General features: G+C 45.4%; 1 protein-coding gene across 5 annotated transcripts in view; it reads right to left on the bottom strand.

Moving 5' to 3' along the window:
* Positions 1 to 3,252: 3,252 nt before the first annotated feature.
* Positions 3,253 to 16,518, bottom strand: part of CNNM1 (cyclin and CBS domain divalent metal cation transport mediator 1) — a 58,967-nt gene continuing 45,701 nt past the window's right edge. For 2 of the 5 annotated variants that reach the window (XM_041746613.1, XM_041746611.1), the window contains 4 exons: positions 8,572 to 8,755; positions 8,271 to 8,420; positions 6,772 to 6,873; positions 3,253 to 5,756 (listed from right to left, as the gene is read on the bottom strand). In XM_041746613.1, the coding sequence (XP_041602547.1) occupies positions 5,677 to 5,756; positions 6,772 to 6,873; positions 8,271 to 8,420; positions 8,572 to 8,755 (516 nt within the window). In that variant the 3' untranslated portion in view covers positions 3,253 to 5,676. Of the gene's footprint in view, positions 5,757 to 6,771; positions 6,874 to 8,270; positions 8,421 to 8,571; positions 8,756 to 16,518 lie in introns of those variants that run through there. The other 3 variants (XM_041746615.1, XM_041746614.1, XM_041746616.1) reach the window with 2 other exon arrangements.

Below are 16,518 nucleotides of genomic sequence, written 5' to 3' on the forward strand. Positions count from 1 at the left end.
TGGGTTGTAACCCATAGTTTAAAATGGATGCTCTAGGGCAGCCCAGGTGGCTCAGCGGTTAGCGCCGCCTTCAGTCCAGGGCATGATCCTGGAGACCTGGGATCGAGTCCCGTGTCGGGCTCCCTCCATGGAGCCTGCTTCTCCCTCTGCCTGTGTCTCTGCCTCTCTCTGTGTGTCTCTCATGAGTAAATAAAATTTAAAAAAATAAAAAAATAAAATGGATGCTCTAGAGGGATTTGCTAGTTGCTAAAGAAAAAGCTGAACTGTCTTGAAATATGCCTCCCTTCAGAGAACTCACTCACCCAACTCTGTTAGTTTTGTGGGCTTGTCCTTCAGTGGCCAGCTATCTTCTTCAGTACTTGAGAAACTGTACTTCATGGATTCATGGAAGGGTTGGCATCACTTGGAGTGATTCTAGAACATAGCCCTTCCCATTGTAGGCAGAGGACCTCCTGGTCTCTTGAAACAAGGAGAGCCACTTAAATACAGATCACCTTTTCCAGAGAGTCTGACTCTCCAAATGATAGTTTTGCAGTCTTTGAGTCTTACTTAAAACAAGAAGGCTACTACTTGGAGAGTTTTTAAATAATGAAAGATAACTCTTATTATAACAGGATCTGCTCCTTTCTGGGATGCCTTTGAGTGATTCTAAAATCCTGCAGTCCTGGGGGATGTTTGGGGTCTTATCAGCCCTACTTTGTCTCCCCCAGTACAATAGTATTTTGTACTGTCCTTGACTCCTGCTTTTCTTTCTTTTCTCTTTTCTTTCTTTCAAGATTTTATTTATTCATGGTAGACACACAGAGAGAGGTGCAGAGACACTGGCAGAGGGAGGAGCAGGCTCTCTGTGGGGAGCTCAATACAGGACTCAGTTCCAGGACCCCAGGATCACGACCTGAGCCAAAGGAAGATGCTCAACCACTGAGCCATCCAGGCACCCCTGACTCCAGCTTTTCAATGGGGTGGGGTGGGAAATGGATTCTTCCAGTACTTTGTGAAGCATCTCATTCCACTGGAGGAGCACCTTAATTATTACTCTTTTTAAAATATTTTTTTTACTTATTCATGAGAGAGAGAGAGAGAGAGAGAGAGAGGCAGGCTCCATGCAGGGAGCCTGACGTGGGACTCGATTCCGGGTCTCCAGGATGAGGTCTTGGGCTGAAGGTGGTGCTCAACTGCTGAGCCACCTGGGCTGCCCCAGGTGTACCTTAATGTAAAGGTCTTAAAAGACCTTTACGTTATCCAGAATTTGATCTCCACCTGTCCTGCTCCCTGGTCTCCTCCTCCTGTCTTTGAAACCATGGGCATCAAATCCAGTGGCACTCAGGATTGACCTTTCAAATAGTTGGAAGTAGCAGTTTTCCTTATTTTTGCTTTTCCATGAAACTCCTACCCCCATTCTTTATTGTTTCTGCATAGAATCCGGTTTCCAGATGTCCTTAGGATCTGCATGGATCGCGGGTAGTCATTCAGAGAACACAGTGTGTGATTGGATCTAGCAGGTGTCAACGGATTTGAAAAGATGACCTGACACTCATCTCATGACCTCCCGTCCTATTTTCCTTTTCATCAGTATTTGTTCTTCCTATTGAAAGATGCTGGCTATTAATGAAGACACAGAACCAGGGTCAGTGATCCTACCTGCAGTCACTCTAATGTCATCTTCTCTAAACACAGCTTTAAGCCAGGAATTCTCAATGGGGTGACAGTACCTCCCAGTGGGTGAAAGAAGTCTAAGATAGTAAAATGATGTGTGGCCCTCCAAAGTGCACGCCTACCCTATAAATTCTCAGTTCTCAGTATTTCATTTTTCTCATTAGGGAAAATTTAATTTTTCTCTTGCGGGAAGAAGACATGATTAAAAACCAAAAAAGGTTAAAAACAGATCTTTAAGCCAGAATGCCCCCACCAAAGTGCTAAAATAATTTTTTCGTGTTTAAAACAAAAAAGCCCTGCGATGCCTGGGTGGCGCAGTGGTTGAACGTCTGCCTTTGGCTCAGGTTGTGATCCTGGGGCACTGGGTTCGAGTGTCACATCAGGCTCCCTGCAGGGAGCCTACTCCCTCTGCCTATGTCTTTGCCTCTCTCTCTCTCTCTCATGAGTAAATAAAATCTTAAAAAAAAAAAAAGCCCCAATCACTGGGAATTGGGCCCTCCTCTCCTGACATAGGCTGGCGTTCCCCACACTGTTCTGGTTTCCCCCGTGTGAAGAAAGGGTTTTGTGTTAGGTTTGGTAAAAGCTGGGCTTAGGGAATCCCATAGATTTCTTGACTGTAGCTGGCTTCTTGGGGCCTCTCAGGCATGTGCGCACTATGTGAATTTCAGAGGTAGGACTGTTTTCTACACGTTTTGTCTCAGGAGCAGGGGTGCTGCCATCTGCCACTTCCTGGCTGTGACCTTGAGCAAGCCACTTAATGACGCAGAGCCTGTTTCATAAACTAAAACCTTCATAGTGTGGTTTGGGACAGAAATGAGCAAATGTATACTTAGTACAACACTTGGCACATTAAAGCCTTCACCAAAACAGCTGTTCCTGTCATTTATAGTCATTGCTAGGAAGGGTAACAGACTCTCTCTGGAGGCTCCTGGGAAGAATCTTTAGTTGTCCATAGGCCACTAATGGACCTTGATCTTGGTGCTGGTTTGAGACATTTATAGTAGGTGTCAAATCCCAACCTTCCTTCCACAAAGACGTCAAATGCCCAAACACACCTTACCTGTTTAGCTGTTGCCTCCCTCCGACACCGGTTGGCTTAAAATTGACCAATATATCTGGCCCACTCCCCTATGACTTTTCCCAGCCTTTGGTTGGAAACCACCAGAGTTGTACCACTTTGGTTCCTCTCCAAAGGATCTGCAGAAGTGAGCCAGTGCGTCCAGCACATCATCTCGGGGGCTGGTCTGGAGCTGTCCCCCCCAGACTCTGAACTTGGAAGGTGCCCAGCCCAGTGCCTTGCCCGGGCCTTGCCCAGGGCTCAACGAATGCCAGAACTTCTCATCACCAACGGAGTACTTGTCCTCATTCACATTCTGGCTTCTCATTTTGGTTTTAGTTTTCCTTGCTGGCATCCACTGCTGCAAAACCTTACCCATCTGGCGCCCAGAGAACACTAGTGCTCCCCTGTAACCTGATCTGTGGACTCCCACCTGGCCTCAAGAGCCTCGCCTCCTTAGGGAGGTGGGCCTCCGCTGAGACAATTCTGCATGTGCTCCACTCAACCTGTGTCTCTAATGTGAAGCCACTTTAGAACTGAGCTATTCCACGGGCAAGAAAAACATTCCAGGAAAAGCATTTTCATTTTATTTAAAAATTATTTACAATTTATTAATCCTTCATAAATGCTTTATTTCAAAATCTTTGTTTTTAATTTTTTTTTTTAACCTGAAGAAAATATTAAGAGAACAGAGCAGGGACTAGTGAGGAGAGTGGTGACAGGCTCCTTTGGGATTTGGCAAAGGGATGGATGTAATGCAATAGCAGTAGCCTGAGCCCCGTGGCCTGAGGGTAATGAAAGGAAGACTAGCCAGGCTGGCCCCCTTGGGCCAGTGGCCAGCTGGGCAAGAAGACTGATATGACAGTGCTTGCTTGAAACTCACTGTTGGCTGATTATGGTCTCAGGTGCCCAGCACGGAGGGCTGACACTTTGCCTCTTCCTATTAGGCAGGATAGGTTTTGTGGGTGGGTGGCAGCTGTGGGGTCACCTAGGGGGTCATGCACCGCTGAGCCTCAGGCAGAGCCAGGCAAGGGGATAACTGATAATCATACACCGCTGGAAAGGGCATCTCCAGCTGGAAAGTCTTTCCTTCCACCTGCTGTGGCCCTCCAGTCTGCAACACCTGCTCTGGTTTGGTGGTGAAGAGAGGACAAAGTTACTGGGGGTATGGCAACAATACCCTGGGGTGTGCCAAGGATTTCTGAAGACTTCCACTTCTTGGCATGTGCCAACTTTCTCCATTTAATAAACATGAGAGAAGACGGCTTGTCTCTAAAAGTCTCTTGAATGGCCCCTTACTCACTTCACTCTGCATTGCAGAACCTTTGGGCTGACAGTTCCACTAGTTAAAATTTGTGGTTTTTAACCCTTGTGGATCTGAGACCTTTGAGAATCTCATGAAAGCTTTAGCCCTCTGGACAACACTCATTAGAACACACACACTAAGTTCTGACGGTATTAGGGGTTTCACAGACCCTCTGAAGTCCAATAATGGACCTTCTGGGGTGACTGACCCCCAAATTAAGAACCCCTGAGTTAAAGGTTCCTTTGGGTAAGCATTTTCTTTTGAGATGCAAATAACCCAGAGGAATTGTCAGTCTTCCCTTCTTCCCTTGTGATTACGGACTGAATGCGCGTGAGGGTGTGAGAGTAATGGTTTTGGGGGAAGTCGTGGTAAGCTTGGATAGTAAATCCCACGGAAAGGTTCGGGAATGGTTTGGAGATTAAGTAGCAGAATGAGATTACTGGATCCCTGATAGAGGGAACTCAAGATATGGGAGATGGAAAGGGAGACCGGTGTCTCAAAGACAACCTTCACTTACTCCCACATTTACCCAAAGGTTGGTTGGCTGTATGGTTAGTGATCTCGATTTTATTCTCCAAGGACGTATGTGGAGTCATTCTGCCATCTGGTGGTCATACTTTGGATTGCATCTGCTGTAACATCCAGGTGAAAAAACATCTAGTTAAATTCTTGGAATAAACTACACTTAGCTGACCTGCTGGGGGAAGAAGGAGTAAGGAATGGGGTGGAGTGGAGGAAAGGGATGAAAAAGAAGAGCAGCTCTTCAATGTTCCTGTGTAATGCACACTGAAGTCCCACGAAAGCTTGCATCCTTCTTGGCTGACCTGGGCACTCTTTGGTTTGTCATGGCTATACTTGCTTTAACAGCTTAGAATTTCTCTACCTAAGTTTTTGTTTGTTTGCTTTGATTTCAACTTAAAACCTGAAGTTCCATCTCTAGCTCCCAATTGGGTCTCTGCTCTCTGCTTCTCCTCTTCCAGAGCAGATATACTGATGGATCGAGAATTGCTGATCGGGAGCCAAAAAAGATGTGTCCCTGGGAAAAAACGGTGACTTGGAGGTTCCATCTCGTGGTCTTTCCATTCCAGCCGAGACACACTTCCCTGGCTGCTAGAACCCTTATCTAACAGGAAACCGGTCACCAACAGTTTTCTGTTCTGTAACATCACATGCCAACACAGCTGAGTCCCACTGCTTTCAAGTCCTGGAGGAATTCTCAGTGCATCTCCTGACCTAACCTTCATACCTGCTACTCCAGCTGCCTATGTGCCTGTCTGCCAGTAGCACCTTCTGAGCTAAGCTAAGCATGAAATATGGCATCAGGGGATCCCAAAGAACAAAAAGGAAGTCAGGGGTCCCAGAGTGGCATTGTCATCTTGGGGTCATTTCTTCTCCAGTCCTAGACTGTACTGTGGAAAAGACCATTCTAGCATGTTCCACTGGAAGCACCTCTATCCATGGTGGCCACAGCAGGGATCTGAGTCAAACTGGAGGCAAAAAGGGAAAATCTGCCAAACTGACAGCTAGGGGTGAAGAGGTGGTAAGGAAAGCAGAATGCTCTGTCACCTGTGGGAGGCCTCGGGAGACGCAGAAGATGGGAGGGTGGGTTCTCCCTCGAAGCTGAATCTCACATACCCAGCAAACACTGTCTGCCCTGTCATGTGATCAGAGGCATTAGATTGGAGTTCTCCTCAGAGGCTCTCTCTCCATCGGATGACCTCTTCCTTTTTCCACCACCTGGAAAACAATTTGTAAGGATCAATCTCTGGCCGGGAGGACATTCCTTGATCCATTCTCTCTTGGTGGCCCAACTTCTCTTCAAAATAGAAGCAGAAATGCAAACAAAGCCCTGATAGTTTGGCAGGACTACATCACATCCTGGCGCAGATATCAGCATATTTACATCTTGAAGGATTAGGACAACACCTTCTACCTGAGATGACATCTCTAAAAACCTAGACCAGTGTCAGTGGAATGGAGATTTCCCCAAATGATTGAGTAAAGCCCATGTAATACCTCAGGAGCATGTTTGTCCATCCCCTGAAGGCCCTGGCCCACCTCACTGCCAGACACCTGAGAGAGGACTGATCTCACAGCCTCTGATGATCTGTGAGTCAGGGTTTCAGTGGGTGTAGCTGGGAGGCATGCTCACGGGTCTACACTCTTAGCTTGGAAACGACCTTCCTTCTGCATTAGGGCAGGTGGGGGTAATCACATAATTGTCTTTAAGGATGGAAGGGCAATCTGTTCCCAGCTCTGCTGATTTTAGGAAGGAGTATTTTTTACCTTGTCCTTTTTGCTATCAACTTCCTTCCATGAACGGTATTACTTTCTTTTCTACTAGGCCTCCTGGACACAAATTCTTTTTTTTAAAGGACCAGACAGTAAATCTTACAGGTTTTGCAGGCCATCTGGTCCCTGTTGCAACTGCTCACTGCTGCCATTGTGGCTATAAATCACAATGGGTCTAGGATCCAGTAAGTCTTTCTTTATAAAAACAGACAGAAGAGGGAGGTCAGGATTTGGCCATGGCCGTGGTTTGCAGACTCCTGTCCTAGACAACCACCAACTAAACGGGACACATCCCCCCATTATCAAGGGCGCAGTACTGGCCTGAGCCCTGTTATGGATTTTCACAGTTGTACCTCATTAGGGTCCCACAAGGAGTCAACGGTTCTCCTTCCAGGAGTAATATCCTAACATGCTTTTTCTAGGTGGTGGGAGGCTTTCATCTGGGTGAAGAGCTACTTACTTAAAGTTCTCAGCAGCTTCTTGCCCACAGTTTCCTCAAAGTCGCTACTGCAGGGGCTGGTCTCTGTGTCGAGGTTGATATTACAACATTCGCTATCTGATGCTGAGAGAAAGGACAGAAGAAAGAACTCAAGAACTCTTCCCACCCTACAGACCTAGGGGTCTAGAAAGGGTGATTCTGACTGATATTCCTCAGTAGGTGAAAGTTCAAAGCCAGAGCCAAGTTATGACCGCAGTGGCAGCCATAATAGGGATGGGTGCGTAGGGAACTGTGGGCTCTCATTAGTTGGCAAGGGGCATCTTAGTGTCACAAAAAGAATGAAGAGGTCAGGAGTGAGAATCCAACTATCCAAACATTACTTGGCAGGAGAGAGATGAAGAGGTCAAGATGTTCTCTGATCAGTATCTTTGCCAGACAAAAAGCACCTTTGAGGACACTGACATGGGGATGTCTCCTTCCAGTACTTGCTAGATCAATACTAGATCAGACAAGTCCCTTCTCTGGGCTTCAGAGTCCTCATGCAAGGTACCCTGTGTCACACAAGGAGGATGGACTAGATGAACTCCAAAGACTATCTTCAACATTCTTATTCCTTTGATACAATTTCTTGCTTCATGCTTTAGCTACCAAACTCAGTGTGTGAGGGAGAAAAAAAACACCAGTTCTAAATTCAGGTCCTGGAAAGCTGACTATGTATGACTCAGATATTGAGTTAGCCACAAGTTCAAATGTTGTCTTACTGACCACAAAAATTGATGAACACCTATTAGGTCATTGCTCTGGCCTTGAGGGGTGTCAGACCATGGACTGAAGCAGGTCTAGGATGTCAGGTGGGGTAACTGCTGCCTTGTAGGGTGCATAGGCACTGCTGAAGGCTCGGAGAAGTATATCTTAGTGAGGAAAGTACAGGAGGATCTCAGGATTGGTGGGACACGGGGAGCTTAGAGCAATACCACTGCCAGGATGGAAGTGTTGAAAGTCTCAGAGGGAGGTGATACGACCTCGGGGCTCAGGACAAGTCCTACAGATCACCTCTAGCCCAAAAGAAGGGAAGAGCCCTGCCAGTAAGAATGATGGCTGACTTCAGTGTTCTAATCTGTAAGGTAGGTCTAATGACAACTACCTCATATTCACAGAGCTGTGATGTGCCCTCTATATGTGCTATCTCATTTATGCCCAAAGCTTCTTTATGACCTAGCCAATGGGATTTGTATCTCTTAACCTATTAAGGAAACAGAATCTTAGATGAATGTAACTTGCTAAAAATTGCATAGCTCCTAAATGAAGGAGCCAGGACCCGAATTCAGGTGGAAACTGGCTCCTAACACCTCCTGACACATTGTCCTCCTGGGAGAGTGGATTGTCGGGCCTGATGAGGGGCTGGTGCTCAGTAAGTGTGAGGAAGTGGTAAATAGTACAGGGAGGTTGGGGTCCCTCGTCCTGCTTTCCCTGGGCCATGCCAGTGCCTGATGGTGAGGACCCCGATTTCCCTCCCTGACCTGCTGTGGTGGGAACGGCTGCAGAAGACAGCGAGAGCTGCTGTGTGCTCTGCTCCTCGAGGTCCGTCATTTCCTCCTGGGTGAAGGCCATCTCCTCCATCCTCAGGTACACCACCTCGCTGGGGCTTCTCAGCCCATCTGAGCGGCTGCCTGGGGAGGACGGCAGGTGTGTGACTGATCTGCGCTGGAGAAAGCCTGAGACTCTGGCTGGCTTAGGATGGCAGCTCTGGGCAGGGGTGAGGGAGGAAGGCGGGGCTGCCTTCACCCTGTGGCAGCCCACCCACCCACCCAACTGACTTACACGGCAGGCTGTTCCTGTTGCTGAGGAGGGCGATGGCAGGGTCATCCTTGGGGGTCTGGGGTGTACCCCGGGTCGTGGGGGCTTTGGTGGAGTCTCCATCAGCGAAGGCCTCCATGTCAGGGGACTGGGGTGAGCTGTCCATGTGGCAGGCAGTGAGTGCATTCTGGTACTGCTGCCGTGTGATCTAGAAAGAAGAGGCAGAGGCAGGAGGAAGCTCAGGAGGGCTGGGCAGAGCTCTCTCTGGATGCGGTCAGCTTCTCTGAGCTCAGAAGCAGCTCTACTAGGGTGTGCTGGAACCCCCGACCTCTGTGGTCTAGGATCCATGAGCTGGGTGCTTTCCCAAGCTGTACCAGCCTAGCAGTTGAGGGACAACGAGTCCCCATTCTCATTTTTATTGGCTCTGGATTCTTCAGTGCACCTGGAGGAGCCAGACTCGAGAGAGGATGGAGGGTACCTTCAGTTAGCAGGGTAGCTGGCCACAGAGAAGTTCTAAACGCAGCTACTATTGCCAAGGGCCCTCTTCCCAAGGGTGAGTTGGTGGGGACTGTGGGGAGGGAAGTTCTGCTCCTGGTCCTTCTGTCAGGAAGCTGGAAGCTGAGGCCTGAGAACATTGCTGATTTGATTTGGCCCATGGCTGGATGTGGGCTCCTACTCCTATGTGGGAAAATTCTAGAGCAGAGGTCTCCCAGTCGTCTCCTCAGATCATGGGAGTCTTACTCATGATTTTCCTGATATCTCAAGCCGCACTCACAAGGAAAAATATCTGGAGAGTCAGGCTTAGCAGACCAGAAGGGAGCTTCTAGAACTCCAGGTAGGAAAAGTAGGGATCAAGTATCTTTTCTGGAATATAGAAAGGTTTATCTGTCATCCCTGTTCTCTGTCTGCCTGATACCCTTGTTTTCAGTAAAAGTGGCCTGGTTTTGGCACTATCCAGTATAGAATATGATACAATTAATCATTAAAAGGCATTGGGTGAAAAGTTACAATGGCACACAGTGCTACATCCTTCCCAAGGACCATGGCCCCTACAATGTTTTCCTTCCTTATTTCTTGCATTTAGTTAGACAAATCCTTCCTTCTTTCTTTCATTTAGTTAGACAAATAGCAAAACTACAAACTGCTCATATTCCTTCTTTCTTTAGGGCAGGTATCACATGTGGGAACAGGAAGGCTGTGTGGCTGGAAAAGAGGGGATGGTTACGTGTTTCACGTTGGAACAGAGGCGGCTTGAAGCTGATCTGGTATCTGGCAAGGGCTCTTTTGACAGTGGCCCCTTGTCAACTGAGGATTCCTCAGCACCTGCTTTCCAGACCCTCCTTTCCTGGATGGCTGGGATGTGCCCCATGCCTGGCCTCCCTGGGAGCTGTCGATGATGGCTGAACCCAAGGCCTGGCGTCAAGCCTAGTCTGCTCAGTACTCACACTGGGTTGACTCACCATCACCTGTGGCTCATCCCACACTGCATTCCTCACACATCAGTGTTCCTCCTTTCAGTATGGGCTATTGCTCTGGACATTTTTTATTGAGTAGATGAGTTAATTTTTCCTGCTTTATTATCCTCTGATGTTCTTCCTACATTTTCTAGACCATATGGTCCTCCATTTACTCCAAAATGTTTTACAATTATTTAGTACTCACCCTGAATGTTAGGTCACAATCTTCACCAAAATACCTAACCTTAACAACCATTCAGGCAATGAATGTTTCCTCTTCATAAACAGAAATCTTCTATCTTCCCTCAAGATGGGAACTCATTATTTTGTTGGACATTATCAATCCTTTCTTTTCTGACAGACTTTGAGATATCTTGTATGAGGATCAAGCAAATTCTAAGCACAACTAATCTAATCACAAACACCTATTAAGAATGCATGTCATTTTGCAATCCTTATGGGACACATGCATGCAGAGATCCCAAGCTTCTTCTTGATAGTTTAAAACCGTGATTCTCAAACTCAGCATCAGAATCACCTGGAGGGCTTGTAAAGACAAGATTGCTATGCCCCACTCTCAAGTTTCTAATTCATTAGATCTGAAGTGGGCCCTGGAAGTTTGCATTTCTAACAAGTTCCCAGGTGATGCTGATGCTGCTGGTTTGGAGACCACACTCTGAGAATCACTGACTTAAGACGTAGTTAAAAATCAAACACAGTTAGGGGCACCTGGGTGGCTCAGTGGTTGAACATCTGCCTTGGGCTCAGGTCATGATCCCGGGGTCCTGGGATTGAGTCCTGCATCAGGCTCCCCACAGGGAGACTGCTTCTCCTTCTGCTTATGTCTGCCTCTCTCTCTTTTCTGTGTCTCTCATGAATAAATAAATAAAATCTTTAAAAAGAAAAATCAAACACAGTTCTCAGGTTTTTGTTTTTTTCCCCTTTTTTAAAGGATTCAAATGGATTAAGCAGCAAAGCATTAACTGGCATGGATACTTTTCAGGTCAAAATGATATGTTCTGTGCTTTATGGCGTGCAGCAATGGGGGTCTCCGCTTAGCATCCGTCTAAAGTCTTCAATAGATTCAATGTTACTGTCGACCTTTGCAGCCCCTTTTTTGGGAAGTGAGAAGTCAGGTTCAGAAATTTCCCCAGGAGATCTCAACTCTAGAGCCTACCCTCAGTCTTAAGTCTTATCTTGAGTCAGTCACACAAAACATCAGGCATGTATTAGAGATCTCACAACCAGCCCAGTCTGTGATGCAGCCCAAGCTGATGGTTCAGGGACTTGAGTGCTTCAGAGAAAGGATCAAAGTGACATGCTAATTATTCATGCCTCCTGGGATGGTGCTTCTCAACCTTGGCAGCACATTAGAATCACTTGGGAAGCTTTAAAATATCCTGAGACTCAGGCAACACCCTTAAGCAATTATATCCAAATCTCTGAAAGTGGGGCACAGACATCAGGATTATTTGAAGCTCCCTAGGTGATCCAGAGTACACCACGGGTGAGAGGCACAGCTCTGGATTCTTCGAAGTGCCCCCTGTAATCAATTAGTATTTTTGCTCCCCCTTGATAATTGCCTTCACTGATGTTCAACTTTCATACTGGACCCCCAGCCTGGGGAGAGGGCTGAAATAAGAAACCTCCATATGAAGAACATAAACTCTGGCAAAACTACAGATGAAACCAATATTATTATTTTTTTCTGAATGCCTTCCATAGTCCCACAGAAATCTGTTTGATAAATCCTTCAAGAAATTACTGCCAGGAAAAAGCTCCTTTCTCTAGATAAATGATGTACTTCCTCACACCGGATGAGAATACAAATATCCCACTATATTTGCCCTCTTTGTTTTTATGTCCAGAAAGCTCACAGATAAATTTATTATTTACTTACAGTAACAAACTCATGCCTGTTAACTTTTTCACTGCATTTGTTTACAATTTCTTTTTAGTTTCTTATTTAAAATATCATTGGGTTAATTTTGGGAGGGAAATCATATATATTACTGGAAGTGCTATAACTATCCTAAAAAGATAGGACTGATATTAGGATTTCAGATGTTGGTGGAAGCCCTAGTGCTAGTGTCATCTGTAAGAGCTTGCTTTTGCAGGTAGAGGTTAGGAAATGATGATGGAATCTTCCATCCATAGAGCAGATGATGGCTTACAGAGCACTGGGATATGTGTTATCTCCTTTGCTGTTCATAATGACTGTGTGGGGTACATATGAGAGCCCTTGCGATCCGCACCTTACAAATTAGAAAACAAGGTCCTGAAATGTTGAGGGATTGTCTAAAGTTTGACAGTAAGCTTTCAGAATCTTAGCCAGTGCACTGTCTCCTAAGGTGTGCCCGGGAAAGTGCTATTCACTCTTTGGAGCCTGGAAGATGGAAGGGAAAGTGAGATGGTGGAACTCCGAGTTCCCATAGGAGAAACTCCAGAGTCTAATAATGGTACCCCTGCAGCCTGGATATTTTGGTTTAAAGGCCTTTATCTTGCTCTCCAGGGACAACTGATCTTAGCCTGGGCTCTGTACACTGTGAATGGATGTACCTGGTTGCACTGGGCTGTCTTTCACAATCCTTTAGGGGAGGTGCCCCAATAACTGCTTTGTATCTTGGGGTCTATAGGCATCTGATGATTGAAAAAGAGCTGGCACATGGCCTGAACTAGTGTTACCATCAAACCCAATTATCTAACATACCCACAGTGTTCCAGAAGGCAAAGGTTTCTTTGGAGTCTTGCAGGTTCTCCTGGCTTAAAGGATGGAGAATTTTCTTAATGCTACTTGATAAGCTCAACAAAGCACTTGACATTACTCTTTTTGGGTTAACTACTTAGTTTAGATTTGGCTTGTAGATTAGTGTCAGTTTTGCCACTTTCAAGCTGGGCAACCTTGGCCAAATCATTAACCTCTCTGAGATAATGAGAGAACATGAATTAACTTGTCATCCAACTGTTAGAAATGACTGTTTAAAACACATTCACACCCCATCTCTCACAAGTTAACTTTATAATGGGCATATACTTCAAAGAAAGGGGTCAAACCTACCATCTCATTATGTCTAAACTGTGGATGGCACATCATGAGGTGGGGCAGGAGAAGAGGTCCCTCTGCCCGAGAGTAAGAGTAGAGGTGCTGCCAAAGAACTAGGTCTTAGGAAAGTAAATCCTTAACTAGGAAAATAAAGCAAAAGTAGGGGAAGGAAGGAGAATCCAAGTGGGGACAATGAGAAAAGGAAGCTGGAGAGAGGAGACATGGTGAGTGAGAGAAGACATGAGGGAGGGGGAAGGAAAGGGGTGTGTGCTGGTTTGTGAAATGGCTTCAGGGGTTCAGGGCTCTGATCACTGGTACATTGACTATGGTCCCCAAACCAGAAGCCTCTTGGGAGTGTTGCGAAGTGCTGTTATTTAGTTTATTTTTGGAAAGGTTCTGTCCAGGCGGCATGCACAGTGAACTGTGCCATTCTCTCTTTGTTCTTAAGAAAAAGTGATATCATTCTCCAGTAAGCTAGAATGAAGGATCCAGGAATTCCAAGACTCTTTAAGCATTGTTCTAGAGTAAGACAACGAGTGGGAAATAAAGTATTCTTTCTGATATTCCTTCCTTATGAGGTACTGAGTTCCCTATTATGGAGGCATTCATACAGACACTAGGCAACCTCTAGTCAATGGTGTTAGAGGGAAGATTCAGATGGCCACAGCCAGGACTCAACAGAAGTGGGCAAAAGCATGGCTTTGTGTGGGGGGTTGGGGAGAGGTTACCCCATTCAGGGGTGAGGGCAGAGGTTGGGGAAGAACCTATACTGTCGGGTGGATGGTTGTGTAAAAGGAAAGGTACCATCCGCTGGTTGCTCTCTCTCTGTTTCACAGTCTTGCTTTCATAATGCTTCTTCTTTTTAAATTTAAAAAAGAAAAACAATCAACTACCACTATGTCCATGTGTCACCTTCAAAGAAATTGTTGACAAGGCATCACTCTAGAAAATGTGTTCAGGAAACAACCTCTCCCCAGCTGCATTTCTAGATTTACGTGTTACTTTTTTTCTCTTTCAGTTTTTTTTAAGCATTACTTAAATTCAAGCATTACTTTTTGTCAGTTTGCTCCCCCTGTTCAACTGTCCAAGAACTTCTTCCTATCTACAACAGTACTGTCCAATAGAAATATGAGTCCCATATGTAATTGAAAATTCTTTAGTAGTCACATTAAAAATAAGTAAAAACAAATAGGTGAAACTAATTTTAATAATACGTTTCATCTAACCCAACATATCCAAAAAAATTCATTTCAACATGGAATCAACATAAAATTATTAATGGGGAATTGTACATTCTTTTTTTTTTTTATTGAGTCCTTGAAACCCAACATGTGTTTTACATGTATAGCGCATCAATTTGGATCAGCCACATCTGGTGTGCTTGGGGGCCACTGGTGGCTACTGGTTACCATGTGGACGGCAAAGGTCTAGCGGACAAACCTGAAGCTCCCTGCCCAGTTTTGGTAATGTGGCCTTGCATGGCCAGTGGTACTCCTACTGCCTGCACAGAAGCACGGGGCCAGTTCAGCTTCTTCACTTCCACTTGAATGCACTGTGCCTACTTGCCTTCCACACGCCTATTCATCGATGTCTCTCCTCCTAGTCTTTCCTAATTCTTAAAGGTCTCGTACATTCACCAGCAATATCATCCTTAAAGTAAGTGCCACACAGATTCATCAATTAGATACTACCCTGCATAGGTCACTACAGCTTCACCTACATTTCTTCTCCCTAACTAGCTTTTACTCTCCTCATATGGCAGAAGTTATGTTTTACATTTCTTTAGAGTAGACCGTGGGGTCTAGAACCATTATTAATGCTTAATAAATGTTTACCGACTGCTTCACTGAGGGAATCAAACCACTGCTCCAAAGACAGTTTTTATTCTCTCTTTATTACCATAGATACAACCATTTCTTAGCAACAGCTTGAGCTCAAGCTGTCTTACACGGTGACCAGTTAGGAACTCAAGCATCCTCTAAATTACAAAGAAAATGGAGATCTGTTTATCTTGAACCAGAAGTAAGTGTACTATTCTGGACATTTTGCTTTAGTGGCCAACACGTCCAGCAGCTAGCCTTTGGCCAGTGTGCTGTCTCCTATCTTATGATGTTCTTCCCTCAAAGCACCACCCTGCAATTTAGGGCTTCTGCCACCAGATGGTGATTGATGGGGCATCTTGGTCACGGTTACACAATCCAGACTCTAAGACATCTGCTGAATGGTCTGAGTTTAATAAAGACATTTACAAAATACATTCTTAAAAAATTCATAAGGATGCTTTGATACCTTCACTCATAATTCACTATGATTAATCACAGCTTTAATATCTCTCCCAGATAATCACTAGACACACCTTTCTATCTAATTTTGTAGCTTATCTTGGAGTCAGATTACTCCTGAACTTAATAAACACTGGAACTTCAGTCTGTTAGGCATGAAAAACCCTTGCAAAAATCTTCCTGCAGCTGGTCACAGGGGCTTGGGCTGTGAGAACACCGCCCTTGCACAGTTTTCTCTTTAGCTCCTCAAAAGCTCTCCCTCTGTTAAAAAGGCAGTGGGGGGTGGGTGGGCAGGTGGACCAGAGGAGTAAAAGGGCAGCCCAAACAATGGCCCTCACAAGTCTGTTACATCAGCAGAAAGGGATTTTTTTTTTTTCCAGAAAGGGATTTTTAACTTTTGTCTAAGGCATCATCTTAATGTATATTAAAAAACAAATGGAAGAGAAAACCAGCACCAAAATGAAACACATGCTTGCATTCAAGCAAGAGCGTGAACCCCTAAAGTTTCCTTCTACAGAACTGTTAGAACTGAAGTTTTTAAGAGACAGGGTCACAATTTGAAGGAGTTTCTGAATAATACTTTCATTGGTTTCTAGCCTCCCCTCGACTTCTAACATTTAGTCTTCTCAATGTCAAAATGTCAAGGTGGGTAAAAGGACCATGTTCTGTAATGCTCGGCTGCCCGGGTCACAGCAAGGTCCTGTCTTGACCAAAGGATGACTGACCCCTGTGGCTGAGCTGACCCCGGGTTTGGGGTTCTTAACTCGCCTTCCATCTCACGTCGGGAAAGACACTTCCCTTTTACATTCCTCATTAGCTGTGAATGTCCCTTCATTAGGTTCTGGCATGGATGTCTAGGAGCTCATCTGTGAGTTTTAAGAAGATCCTTATAAACTTCATGCTAGGTGTTCATCTTAACACATTCCTCTTTGAGGAACTGCCCAGTCCATCCCCTGAAAGTGCTCTCTAATGTATGCACACCTAAAGATGTTCCAGAAAACTCTGGGCTCACTGTGGTTGCTCATTAAATAGGATGCCACCCCAAAATCTCATTCACTTTCCTCCCCACCAGCAAGCCAAATCCTCATATTGATTTTCTAAATTTATTATATAAATAATGTTAGAGACTGAACGTTTGTGTCCTCCTAAGATTCATATGCTGAAATCCTACTCCTCAATGTACTGATGT

Source organism: Vulpes lagopus, chromosome 2, assembly GCF_018345385.1.
Source record: "Vulpes lagopus strain Blue_001 chromosome 2, ASM1834538v1, whole genome shotgun sequence".
Taxonomy (NCBI): domain Eukaryota; kingdom Metazoa; phylum Chordata; class Mammalia; order Carnivora; family Canidae; genus Vulpes; species Vulpes lagopus.